The sequence below is a fragment of the Porites lutea genome, chromosome 13 (assembly GCF_958299795.1).
Source record: "Porites lutea chromosome 13, jaPorLute2.1, whole genome shotgun sequence".
NCBI classification, from domain to species: Eukaryota; Metazoa; Cnidaria; class Anthozoa; order Scleractinia; family Poritidae; genus Porites; species Porites lutea.
Genome location: NC_133213.1, coordinates 7,776,133 through 7,790,582, shown reverse-complemented (window position 1 = coordinate 7,790,582; position 14,450 = coordinate 7,776,133). Strand labels below are relative to the sequence as shown.

General features: G+C 38.3%; 1 protein-coding gene across 2 annotated transcripts; it reads left to right on the top strand.

Moving 5' to 3' along the window:
* Positions 1 to 13,737, top strand: LOC140922720 (uncharacterized). Of its 2 annotated transcripts, XM_073372735.1 has the most exons (11): positions 1 to 228; positions 659 to 726; positions 2,362 to 2,676; positions 4,115 to 4,417; positions 5,464 to 5,522; positions 7,302 to 7,352; positions 8,944 to 9,024; positions 9,480 to 9,536; positions 9,896 to 9,922; positions 10,609 to 10,686; positions 12,761 to 13,737. In XM_073372735.1, exons 2-11 carry the CDS (start codon positions 717 to 719, stop codon positions 13,130 to 13,132), a joined length of 1,353 nt encoding a protein of 450 aa, XP_073228836.1. In that variant the 5' UTR covers positions 1 to 228; positions 659 to 716; the 3' UTR covers positions 13,133 to 13,737. The 2 variants fall into 2 exon arrangements, with proteins under 2 accessions (XP_073228836.1, XP_073228837.1); XM_073372736.1 differs by lacking the exon at positions 659 to 726.
* Positions 13,738 to 14,450: the final 713 nt, after the last annotated feature.

The window sequence follows — 14,450 nt, the reverse complement described above, 5'->3', positions numbered from 1 at the left end:
ATGTAAATATCCGCCATTTGTTATCTTCCTGTTTTACTCAGAACTAAAGACGTCACAAAAATGCACTGCAAAGAATAGACATAAGCTACACCAGACCGGAAAATTTAGTTTAGTTTCGGATCGTGGAAGGATTATTGTATCAGTTTCTCAGTTAAAACTGAAGGTCTTCATTAGTGGCTAGAAGCAGCTTGAAGTCAGCGAGTCGTCGTTCTAGATAGAGAGAGACAGGTATGAAATACTTCAAAGCTCCTGAAGTTGTTTTTTTTTTTTTTAAATCAATCGCCCTGGTAAGCGACGAGAAAAGCATTATATGAACTGGACTTACGAAACAACCTCCGCTCCTGGGAACATTAGAGTGTAGTACAACACCTTGCGAGTAAAAATTCAGCAGGACATTATAAACTCAATAAACTATATAATAACTCGCCCTTAAGTCATTCTTTTGAAAAAGCATAGATTGATTTAGGTTGATTTTTTTTAGTTGATCATGTTATTTTATGAAACAGCTAATTCGTTCGCCCGAATAAGCTCATTGTTTACTTCACGCGTGAAGTCTGACACGCGAGATCATAAGCGTGACCTGTTGCTTGACATGCGTGACGATGTACAACTAATTAAAATTAACATTGCATTTTCTATAATCAAATCACTCTTGCAGAGTATAACTTTGAAGAGAAATAAACACACGCTAGATCAAACTGGAACAAAACTTTATTATGGCTGACGGTGAGTCTGGTTATGCAAGGCACAGTGATTTAAGCTGGAAGAGTTATATGACGTACATAGCATGATTCTTCGGAACTGGGAAACTGTGTAGATAAACTTAGATTCTCTTCAAAAGTTTGCAACTCTTTCAAACTTAACTTAGTATCGTTTTAATGGGAGGTGAAGCTATATATTGCTCCCCAGACTGGTATGATCTTGTAAACGTTGACTAAGTCTTGTCCATGAAGTTCAGTCTTTGCTGAGGTACGTGATAAAATATAGACTGGACTGGATTGGTAAAACATGAACTGGATTAATAAAACATGGAAGAATGAAACATGGGTTAATAAAACATGGAGTGATAAAACATGGAGTAATAAAACCATGGAGTTATAAAACATGGAGAGATATGGATTAATAAAATAAAATACAGTAAACATAAGCAAATACATGACTTGATCTTGTTCTGCTCACTTTTCAGAAGCAGTAAACTATTGATTCTGATGAACCAATGAGTCAACTTTTCAAATATTATTTTTATTCTATGATGCAGCTCCGCTAACAACGTGAAACTAAAAACCACAACAACGACAAAAAGTAACGTAAAGTAACGTTATTCAGCGAGGGTGAGATTTCACAATTTCACGCGTTGGTATAAAAAGGAATCTCTCTATGCTTTCATCACTCCATGTTTATCACGCCATGTTTTATTAAACCATGTTTTATCACCCATGTTTTATTAATGCATGTTTTATTAATCCAGTCCATGTTTTCCTAATCCAGTCCAGTAAATATTTTATCACGTGCCCTTAACTAAAGTGAATTTCCCTTCACGCCGGAAATTCATGTTCAGGAAATACTTATATTTATCAAGCATTTTTATATTTACCTAGATATAACAACGGGTGGGGGCGGAAAGAACGTTGCATCCCATAAAATAAATAATCTAAAAATCTTTTCCTTCGTGGAAAAATAGGATGGGTGAGGCCGTTATATCAGGTAGAAAACGCCCTTGTCCTTCAGGAACTTCTAATTCATTAAAATGCCCGTTTATGTGGTTTATAAAGGAGTCAGCTAATAAGAGGGTGGGAAGGAATGTGCATGTAGTAGATAGTGAAGAGCGATGTATGCGAGTCCATGAGATACTTCAAAATTCTACTTCTTGTAAAATCTTAGTCACTGCTTAGTTGGTCATGACGTAGCCTGCGAAAAAATCCGTTTCTTCTCGCTCTTCGCCGCACGAGTAGCCCGCGTATATCAAATCGGAGGAAAATTCGATACCCACTTCTGGTAATTCGTTCTAAGTCCGTTGGGAATCTCGGCGTCGCTTTGCAGACGCTACTTGCTGGGTTAGCAGGTTAGATTTCGTCTGCCAATGTAGGTTTGCGCCCCCTCCCCCCATGAGAAAAAACGTGAGAGAGCATGTGTTGGCCTCAGCTTATTCGGAAGATTTTCGCGAAACTTATGTAGTTCCTTTAAATCCTTACAAAAATTACTAGTACTTTTCAGTTTATGATTTTTTTTTCCACATTAGCGCGGTACCCTAGTTCATTTTGACCATGCCTGTAATATTGCTTAACCGAATTAATATGCTTGTGAGGATAATCCATCCGTCCAATCATTCAACCTAATTGACCATTACACTTGTCTATGCAGAAACAAAATTTTGGCCTTTGAAAAGGGGAGTACCAAGCGATGAAGAACTCTCCAAATTAGCAGATAGCATACCGCACGACTGGAAGAGGCTAGGGGCGGCATTGGGATTAAAAGAAAAATATTTAAATGCAATTGAGATGAACAAACCCAATGATGTCTACGAACGCGCTCTAGCTGTTCTTCAAAAGTGGAAGAAGCGAATGGGCCGGAAGGCGACTTATGGCAAACTAGCCGAGGCTTTGAATGACCAACTTGTTCGACGACCTGATTTGGTGAAGAGATACTCTAGATCTAATGAGATAGAGGATCTGGAGGGTAAGAATGTTTATATATTTATTTATTTTTTTAATGTAGCCTCCGCCAAATTCTCAGATAGCTGGGACATCTCGCCCCTTGAAAGCGAATCTGGATTCCAGAGTGCGGAAAAGTTTTGCTAATTGTGGAATTCGGAATCTTGAGCTTTAAAACCCGGAATACAGCTCAAAGGAATCTGGAATCCCACTAACGTTTGGAATCAAGAATCTAAGTTCCACTGACAAAGACTGAAATCCGGAATCCACGGCTTAGAATCCAGAATCCAAAATTGTCTTGGATTCTCTTACGTGGGGCTAAACGTGGCAAAAACAAGCGATGCGCACGTGATACCGCCTCCTATCTCCCCAGCCCCCTTGCGTTTTTCGCGTCAGTTTTCATGATCTCTGCTCATTAGCCCTTTAAGTCTAAAGAGAGACCCACATCGATTAGAGCGGTTTTCATTTGAGTGTCGAAAAGTAATTGGTTTTGCACTTTCTACACGATGCGATTGGCTTAAAAGATTCGCGCCACCTTTTCATCCAATCAGAAGTAAAACCAAAGCCAATTGTGACGCGCTCGCATGCATTTTCCCGCGCTTTGCGTCAGCCACATGTAATTACTTCGAGTTTTGATTGGTTCAATGTATTGTCTGTGTCCTATGTGATTGGCCAGAGTAATTACTTTGGTTTTGGTTTTACGACACTCAAACGAAAACCACACTATCTTCTGACGATATCAATTCTTAATCAATAGATTAGGTTAGAAGACAGAAAAATGATCACCAAAGACAAATTGCTATGACATTTCAACCAAATTCTCTCATTTAATTCTTAAAGGAAATGTATGGACATCAGACGTCTGGCGAATTTGTATGTAGATATTGGGCCTGAAAGCGTTAAGTTGGAGCATGGAACTGGCTACCTTACAGTACCAGATCCAGACCTTGAGATAAGCGGAGGCCCAGTCATCCAGACCCTTACATAAGGGGGGGGGGGGGGGGTGGGGTGGGGGGACTGGGCCGGTGCCTTAAGTTTTGTAAGATTGTTGCGATCATGCTGGATCGAACAGTCACAGTATTCCCTATAAAGTAGCCCTAAAGACCTGCTGGGTCAATGGCTTTCCCAAGGAAAAACGGCGCACGGTTTTATGGCTATAACTTTAAAATAAATATGATGAAACTCGAATTGAAATTTAGTACACAAAAAGACCTCATCATTCTTAATAGCATGTAAAAATATAGCTATTATGTATTGCATAGGTAGACATTTTTTTTCTGATTTTGTTAGTGTTGTAGAAACTATTATTTTACTTTTAACTTGCCTTCATTCACCAGGTTGTTTCTTTAAATCTCGTGACTTCCATTTCTGTTGTTCCACTCAGTTTAAAGCCGGGGAATAGATTTTTGTCTGTTTATCTTTTACAGGTACAACTAACAAGGCCTTGCAACTTCTATTTTTAGATAATACCATCTGGAAACTCAAAACAGGCATTCCAACAGACGAAGAACTTCAACGCCTTGCGCATGACATACCTGAGGACTGGAAACGAATCGGCCGCGCCGTGGGTCTCAAAGAGAAGCATTTGAGGATAATTGAAATCGACAAAGCCGACGATGTTTGCGAAAGAGCTCTCGCCACGCTCTACAAATGGAAAGAAAAACAAGGTCAAGAAGCTACCTACACCAGGCTTGCTCTAGCTCTGGATGATAGCTTGGTGCAGCGTCGAGATCTGGTGGAAGAATACTGCTGCGACGTTTTCCCAAGTAAGTTGGGAATTGAGTCGAGTTAAGCCTGAATTTCAGCAGCCTTCCCCCACAGACGTTCTTATGGCTCGTCAGGCGCGCAATCCTCCTGATCGGAAGGAAGGCGTGGACGTACCCCTGAGAACCTCTGCGTGGGAGGCTAGATTTTCAGCCTTCTCCTCAAGTCGCAAACTTCCGCGACAGACGACGTCGTCACTCTCGGGAGTTTGCCACTCGAGGAGACGGCTGAACGTCAGGCTAAGTCAAGTTTTCTATTTAACAATGGGCTAAAGGAAACAAAGGTTTTTAACTAAATAAAGGTTGAAAGGGTGTCTCACGATTGTCACTTATGATTTATTTACTTATTTTTTATTTCTTTTTTTCTACATTTCTTTTTTTACGATAATGATCGCGTCGTTTCGACCGCGTACTGCAGGTCTTCATCAGGCTATTGTGAAGATAAATAAAGGTGATAGGGCTGCGTGATAAATAAATATTACAACATTGAAGTAGTCTTTTGTCTTGACTGGTCAATTCTCTCCGTTCAAGTAGAAAATCCTGGGATATACGATCAGTCAATCCGTACTTCTTAATTCTTAATTGGTAAACGGTTCTCCTTTGGGGAGAAAACGCCTAGCCTCCTGATACGTATACCACTGGGCTAAGGGACAGACCATTAGAAAACTTATGAGAGGTGGGGGGGGGGGGGGGGGGGTGGCGAAGTAAAAAAAAATATTAGCGCAAGGGAAAATTAAATGAAAAAAATTCATGCACGCCAATTAACCCTAAAAAATTCATACTTTAGCCTAAGAAAGATTCATACAAGGAATTTTATAACGAAAAAAAATTCCTGCGACTCTGAAATTCCCCCCCCCCCCTTCCCCCATAACTTTTCTAATGGTCCGTCCCTAAATGTATCTGGGTGTAAAAAATTGTCATGAATTTTATTCTACAGAGAATATTTGCTGCTTGACTTAATCAGTTTATATTTATTACCATGCCATAGTAGTAATTAATATAATGATGAATTATACTGATATTTCACATGGTTTCCGTTAAATGTGTAGAATCAGCATATTTCACAAGCAATCCGGATGACTTAGAAGACGTAACAGATCATCCGCAGGTAAGATGGTGAAGACTTCGTAATATTTTGTTCCGGTCCTAGGATAGGAAAATGAATATTTAAAGCTCACCTCTTCTCTTCCAAGAAAGACGACCTGAATGAAAATTTGCCTTATCTGTTCCTTATTGACATCGGCCTCGCGATGGATCCTTATTCCTCCACCACGGGACGTGTTAGAAACGCGAAAATGTATTAGCGTCAGTCGGGAGTTTATTTATTATCATTATCATTATCGTCATCGTCATCGTCATCATCGTGGTCATTATCATCGTCATCATCATCGTCATCGTCATCATCATGGTCATTATCATCGTCACCATGATTGTCATCGTCATCGTCATCATAGTGGTCATTATCATCGTCACCATCATTGTCATCGTTATCGTCAGGCGTTATCGTCATTGTCATTATCATTATCATAATTGCAAGAGATTATTATGATCATTATCATTGTCATTATCGTCATCGTCATCGTCAACACCATAGTCATCGTCATCGTCATCGCCATTGTCATTATCATTATCATTATTGCAAGAGATTATAGTGATTATTATCATTATCATTATCAGTATCGTCATCGTCATCATCATGGTCATCACCATAGTCACAGTTATCGCCATCGTCATCGTCAGCCGTCATTGTCATTGTCATTATCATTATTGCAAGAGATTATTGTGATCATTATCATTATCATTATCATTATCATTATCATTATCGTCATCGTGATCACCATAGTCATCGTCATCGTCATCGTCATCATAGTGGTCATCATCATCATCACCATCATCGCCATCGCCATCGTCATCGTCATCGTCATCGTCATTATCATTATTATAATTGCAAGAGATTGTTGTGATTATTATTATTATCATTATCGTCATCGTCATCGCCATTGTCATTATCATTATTGCAAGATATTATTATCATCATTATTGTTGCTGTTGTTGTTTTTTAAATAGCTGAAAAAGTTTTTGGTCTGTTTGATGACAATCTTTTTGGTCACTTGACAAGAGACGATAAGCCAAATAAAAAATAGCGAGTTTATTCAGCGACGCTTTTGAGCGACGCATATCAACCGCAAGTAGACTTTTTGCAGTCTTCAGCCGTGATTTTAAACCCTTTTTTGGACAAAACGTCTCTTTAAGGGTAAATACACTTAGCGATACAAAATTAACTTGGTAACGTAATAATAATGACTTTATTAACGTGTTAAGCAAAAATCTAGAAGAGGGGACCCCCCCGGCTAATAGGGGACACCAAGGCATATTAGAAGAGAAAGAGGTTCTCTTCCGGTTGACATAAGTCGCTCAAAAACGTCGCTGCTTATAAACCCCCTTACGTGTAAATCGGGGGCGTAGTGCGCACGTGCGTACCTTGAAAAATCGACGATAAACGAAAAAAAAAATGAAGTAACATGAAATGAATGAAAAATAAACGATAATAACAAAGAAAAGCATGTACCTAAATGACATTTTTTTAAAGAAAAAAAAAATCACAGTCTGAGTTTGTTGGCTAAATTAATGATAAGCGATTGATGTACTTCAGTCAATAAACCTAAAAACCGACAAGGAATTTTACAAATTAATTACGCTATGTCGTAGACAGTAAAAACGCTTCAACTTATTACTTTCATTGCAATTTTTCAACAGAGGATGAGCTGGGCATCCTTTTTAATAGTTTAAGTGCTAGTGAAGTGTTCTTTACAATCACGTCAGTTCAAAACAAATACGTTTTTATAGCTAACGATAAAAAACTGATTTTATTTTTATACTGTTTTAGGAAGACAAGGATGGATACGCCGGCGTGGAGAAAATTAGGCCGCCACGAAAGGTATATATTTAAATGCTAAAAGCGAAAAACATTAGCTTTGAGGTAGATTGTTAGGGTTTTGCAAATTTCAGTTGTTTGACCGTGGCATATAGTAATAGAGTGGAATGCAGGACTCAAATTCCAGCTTGTATGGGGCCATTTCTTGTTCCTCTTAGCTAATGATTTAGTTAAATGATGTCTTACCTGGATCCTTACCCTAGTAGTCACGGACTTCCGGACTATCTAACGTGACTTTTTTTTGAAGAGCTTTTGCGGACATTTTTTCTTAAAGTTTTCTTAGAATAAGATTGTAATGGAAAAAAAGATCTTTGTGCCGTGTTTTGATGTAACAATGATCGCTTTTTTCTCGAGAAATATACAATGAAAGACCATATTTCTAATACTAAACTAGAAAAAGGCGATCATTATTACATCAAAACAAGGCACAAGGATCTCTTTTCCCATTAAAATCTTATTCCAAGAAAAGAAAAAATGTCCCGAAAAGCGCTCGAAAATACAAACAAAATGTGCTCATGCCCCCTGGGCATCCTATAATACTCCTTAAATCGAATTAATTCAATATGGCCGCCGTATCGGTAAAAAGGTCTATTAGCGCTAATCTAGGATTAAAATTTTGTTCCGTTTTTGTATTTTGCCTTCCTTTGTGTTGCTTAGAGTAACATTTTGTGTTATCATTACCGTATATTGGAGTGAAAGCTCAAGCGTATTTTGTAAACTCGACTGGAAGGTTCTTAGACGAGAAAACGTTGATTAAAATTTAGCTTAATCCTGCGTTAATCTTAGCCATCTTTCGAGGAACCTGGCCTTGGGAATGGCTATGAAGCTAGACTCTTTTGTTATATGTTTTTGAAGACACGGTGATCATTTTCATCTTCTTGACCGATAAAAACGTCGCATGAATTTCGTCAGTCTTGTGGACAGAAAAAGAAAAAAAGATTGTTCACCCGTCAGGGAGCTTCGAAAGAAACCTGCATCACTTTACTGTTTTCATCTTTTGACGTTTGCCCGCCTTTCATGACCATCGGCCAATTTAATAAAACTTTTACAAGTGAAATTTACAAGTTTAGCTATTAAGTTTAGCTTAAGTTTTAGCCACACTTGTAACTTACGTACACTTGTACAAGTTTTATAAAATTGGCCCAAGGCCTCTACTTTCGTGTTTCCTCTGACCGCGGTCAACCCGCGGTCAAAACCTCCAACCCACCATCCCATATGTCTGAAAAAGAGTCATGGCTCTTGTTCTGACGCGCGACTCCCAAAAACCCAAATGAAAAGTCATGGCTTCCTCTTTCTTTTTTAAACTACAACTGCCAGAATCCTTTATTCTGTTGTTTTTTACTGCAAATTAGAGGTATTGATATAATTCCAATCAATCTCCAAGGGATTAATTAATTCAAATAAATAAAGTAAAAGCGCATTAGATTCTGCTAATTTTTAATCAATGACGTTTTCGTGGAAATGACAGGGCTCCTTTTTTTAATTTTTTTTTTTTCAGTTATGTCTGTATCCATTTCCATTCTTTTCACGTACAAGTGGTTAGATTTTGAGAATGTCTTGAATAAATTTAAAACTGCATTTTATTAAATTTTAGTCGACGTTGCCACCGACATATCTACAAGCTGAAGAAGATATAACCCTGGCAAGACAACAATACCTTCATAAAATGAAACAGGTATCTTTTGAAGTAGTAAACTTCTTTTCCCAGATTTTTACTTTGTACTTATCTTATATCTCTGCATTTCCGTGTGGTCCCTTGAATTTTTTGCTACATGGTTTGAATACAGGTCTATGTAGTTTGCAATTTGCAGTTGTTATATTTCATTGATATATTCGATAAAAGCACCTATGTAGTATTGATGATGTAAAACCTTATTTCCTAACCAAAATCGTCTATGTCATCAAATGATTAAATTGGTGTAAACTGATAGGAGGTCCCCTCGAAAAGCTCAGAAAGGCTTCTGAGACTTCCTGTTCAATATTGTAATTATTTTTTAAGTACTATCAACAGATCAAAATATTGTAACCTTACATACAATATTGAGGAAATCAATGAATCATATCAAATCAAGTCAGTTCCACTAACAAGATCATTTGACTCATAACTTTCTCCTCTTTTTCTGTTGTTAGGAAGGATCTCCAAACTTTAACAACTTTCAAAAAACTCTGCACAAATGGAAGAAAAGAGTAAGTTTAATGTTGTTGCATTTTTCTTTCTTTGTCATATCATTTTTTTTTTGAGAAACCGTTCCTTTCTATACGTATTCATTTCTTTTACTGGCTTCTAAAGAACGCTATGTATATGGGCAAACGTTGTTAATGTTATGGCAGATAGAGCAGTCATACAATGTTACCATAGCCACCTTCTACAAGACCAAAAACGATATCGTTACAACATAGTTCTCGAGGCCTATTAAATGCATTCATAATGATGAATGCTGTTTGATACACATAAATAAAACTGATTTAACCGATTGAGGCCAAGGTATTAGTAGAGATTTTGGAAAGCCTAAGTTTTAATCTTATAGTTCTTTTTCTCTTTGCAGGAAAGTTTTAGAGGGGAGACGACAAAGGTTTGTGTTAATCTTTTAATCCTTATAGCCAAACTATATATTTTTTTCTTGCTTTGCACATTGAGTGCTTTTGGTTGTAGGCATGACTTTATCTGTACTTAACGGGTGTCAGTAAAACGCGGGGTCGGGGTTGGGGTCGGAGTCGGGGTCGGGGTCGGGGTTGGGGTCGGGGCCGGGACCGGGACCGGAATTCAGGTTTTTTTTTTTTTTTTTTCAAGAATGCTGTCTTAGGGTTAGGGTTAGGGTTAGGGTCGACTCATTACCGGTAGTTTATGTAATATTAAAAACACAAACCGTTTAACCCATTTGGACTTTTGTAAAACGCCAGCCCCAAAAGGCTTCTGACTAGATGTAGTTCTGCAATTCTTAAGTTTTGGATTATTTTCAAGAGAAACCGCTTATCAGGATGTACCTATTTTCAGATCCGTACCCTTTGATTCGCACGGATCATGAATTCCAAAAAGTCGGATGATCTAAAGAATACATTTGCGAGTTCTTGGATTCTCTTTATGCATTGGAATCCATTTTTTTGGCTTTTGGCAAAGAAGAACATTTTAATCCATTTATATATTCAAAGATCGGGCGGAAAAGCACCCTTAACTAATTATGGTTATTTATAATCTTGCGTTCTCCCAAAGAAGGGTATATCCATATTCATGGTGAAATGTACTGTTCCTCTCTTTCAGGAGAGAACACCCTCATGGCGAGTTCGGCGATCAGGAGTGGTTACAACCACAGAAGATTCACACGAGATGAAGCAGGAGGTATGTTATCAAAAATTCGCGGTCGAAGAGATTTTTCAAAACTTTCTGCGTATTCTTATTCCGAAAATACGAGTGATCAATGGATAGTATGAAGTGTGATGGGTATATGTGTTGCAGTCGTATGTGAAATGTATACTTGTGTACGAAAATGTGTATATTTATACGTATTTATGTGAGAAAATTGCCTGTGTGCAGTCTGGCTTGCTGCGATTAGCTCAGTGTTCGCTACTTGCAAGCCTAATCGTCTATGTAGAAACGAAGTTTGAATAAAGGTTAAAGGTTTTTAATTCTTAAAAAAACAACAACAACAAAAACAACAACAGCAGCAGCAGCAACGGAGGTTGGGATGGCTTAGCGTGATATTTATAGTAAAACAGGCTACTTTCTTCTGCAAACGATCACCGCTCCCCAGTACCACCCGAGGCTAGAGATCAAGAGTTCTATATTTGGCACGACAGAGGAGGAGGCGTGGAAGGGGGGGGGGGGGGGGGGGGCGGGTGTGGGTGCTGGATGGAGGAAAGGGATCAATGGATAAAATCGAAACCGTGCAATAATTTTTTTTGTTTAGTTGAGAGAAGTGTATAATCGATTATTACATGGAAGGTTTTCCACAACTGTCCTGAGTTCGTTTGGCCTCAACTGGATATTATTTGCGACAAGAAATGATCAATGAAATTAAATAAAACGATTTTATCAGCCAAGAAGCAAAAAATAAAGGAACTTGAACACTGAGTAAGACGTTTCCTATTACAGCTTGTCAATTCAAAAGACAAAATTAGTTTTTCGATAAATGAACAGTAAATGTAGAGAGCTTCTACTGTACAAGTACAACAATAAAATTATCAGCGATAGATTTAACATGTATTGTAGGGTTATTTTTAACTATTACTTGTACATACACTCAATAGCTATTATTTATTTTGTCTCTCGAATTTTAATGGCTATCACCTCTCCTGAGTATACTTTAAGCACTTTCTTGGCTGTTTGAGCAATACCACTAGTAGACCTTATTCACGAAACTTGCCATCTTGGCACGCGCTTTAAGACTGATGGGAAAAAAGCAATGTCACGTGGTATTCAGGGAGCAAAAAGGTGTATTCGCTGTCGAGTTTGTTTATTCTCTCAAATCGAGACGACGATTTTAGTCATGTAAAATGTACAGTTCGAGTGTCCACAATTTTTTCATTATTGCGTGATTACTTTCACCCACGATTTTCCATTATAGTCTTTAAGGAAAAATTTTTCTCATTTTCTGTTGTCCAGGATAAACAAACACGACCGCGATATCTTGTATTGGCAGATTTTAAACAAGTATTGGAAGAGGTGTTTTTGATATCCGGAATAATATAAAAGGTCGAGGTAAGTGTTATCAGCCGAACCGAATGCCGAGGCTGATAACACTTACCGAGACCTTGATTATTCAGGATATCACAAAAACCGAATCTAGTAATTGTTTTGTTATAATTTGGTTTGAAGAAAATAACGACAAACACACCGTGGCAAGGAACCTGAATTGATATTGTTATTGGATATCATGCATTGCGCGTGCAACCTGCGGATTAGTTAGTTAACTAGCTAATCTTAGCTATAGGCTCATAGCCAATGAGAAGACAGATAGTGAGTAAAATACGTAAAATTCCGAAAATAAGCCCCTCCATGTATAAGCCCCTCCAAATATAAGCCCCCCAAACCGGTTACCCAAAAAATCCTCTGTTAAATCGCCCCTCCAAATATAAGCCCTCCAACACAAAGTAAAACAAACCAAAAACGTAAGACTTACTTCCAACTGTAAGGCTAGCCCAATCGATTTTGAAACGCAAATTTCCCTCCGTAGATAAGCCCCTCCGAATATAAGCCCCTCCAAAAATAAGCCCCTCAAAAAGGGCCCTTGAAAAATATAAACCCCGGGGCTTATTTTCGGAATTTTACGGTATAATAATATTACTTATATGTGACAATAATGCTTTACCAACCTTGTTATTGTTGGGCGGTTATATGCAGCAACAGGATTTATTCATTGTCTGGTCCATTTTGATATTCGCGTTTAACTATACATTTATATTTTCTCTTAAAGATCGAAGAAATCAGAAGAGAACTTGAATCGGCGATGGAGAGAATGGATGTTGTGCTTCATCGTGTTCATAACACTCCAAGCAAAGAAGCCTCCATTCCAAACGAAAACGCAGCAGACACAATTAAACCAGACACTGCAGCCGTCCCGTTGACGACCGCTGGTTTGAATGCTGAGAATACATATGACGGAGAACGTCAAAATACAGATGATGGGGTATTTCAAGAAGATCAAATTGAAAGAAGTAACGAATTCACAAGAAACACAGACCAAGCAAAGGAAGATATCGATGGAAGTACTAACTCACTATTTGACCAGTTTGCCTCAGAGTCAAAAACTTTTTCTAGCTTTCTTTGGCGATGGCTGGTTGGTTAATTAATTAAGGGAGACTGACGAGATTTAGAATCGCTAGATCTTTAAGTAATATATCAAGTATGAGACACAGTGTCTCATCACCAGATGAAACACGGAGAAGAGAGTTGAAAATACGACGCGCAGCGGAGTATTTTTGACGAGCTTCGAAGTGTTTCATCTGGTGATGAAATACTGCGTCTCATGCTTGATATTACTTCTCAAACAAAATGAGTTTAGAAGGAGAAATTAAGGATGCAAAAATGAGCAGTTTTCCATCTGATTTCCAAACACTCATTAAACATTAATTTCCTTTGTATTTTCTTTATAAATTAGTAATGAGTTTGAGAAGTAAAGCCCTATCAGCAGCTACTTTTATTCCAGCGGGAGGTATTTGGGTCGAAATACTAAAAGCAATTCTGCACTACTGAAGCAAACAGAGAACACTCTCCCTGCTATAAATTAGCGCAAAATACTACATGAAAATAATTCGCGGTATTTGTCAATTTGCAAATTGAAACTTGTCGAGCAATATTGTAAGTGAGCTTAGCACTCATAAAAATGTTACAAATAAATATGCAAAATTTACGTCACTGAAAGGAAATAAAAATACATTTTTTTCTAATCCATGCTCTGGTTTGTTTAACTATTTATGAAGTAAATATCAGCCTTTTTAACAAATTCAACCGGACTTTTCTCCTGCTTGTAGTACCGCGGTTAGGTTAAAACACACTTTATTCACGACCGTTACACTCCGAACTCAGAACGCTAACCGACCCGAATAAATTACAACACACGCTATCTATAGTACATGCAAATTACGTAATCCCCGTGTGTATCACATCACATTCATTCTCTCGCTTCTACGCGCTTGCATTAGCATCGTATACACTAGATTCCCTTCTTTGATCAAATTTAGCAGGAAGGCAGTTTTAAAAGGCTGCAAAACCCTAAATGTTCAGCAAAACAAAGTCTTTGAATTAAACTAGACAAAACAGGAAAAGAAGTCCTAAACATCCAGGACAAAGTCTTTATAGCGCGCAGGCTGTCTTATAGTTCGGGTCGACCTCCGCACAGGCCTTTCCGCTGCGTTATCTTCCTTTTCGGTAGAATGCCCAGCTTGTACTTGGGAATTTTCAGATACTCCTGTAGTCCCTGGAATTCCGCTTGGCCCTGATACCTCTGTCGTCTCCGGAACTCTGCTTGGCCCTGGCTCATCTGTCTGTACTGTAGAACTTGCTTGTACCACTTGGTCTCCGTTGCCATTGGATACACCATCGTTGTACTTCTTTACGAATGCAGTGTTCCTTTTCAGTTGCACACCAGCTTCGTTCCTAAGCGT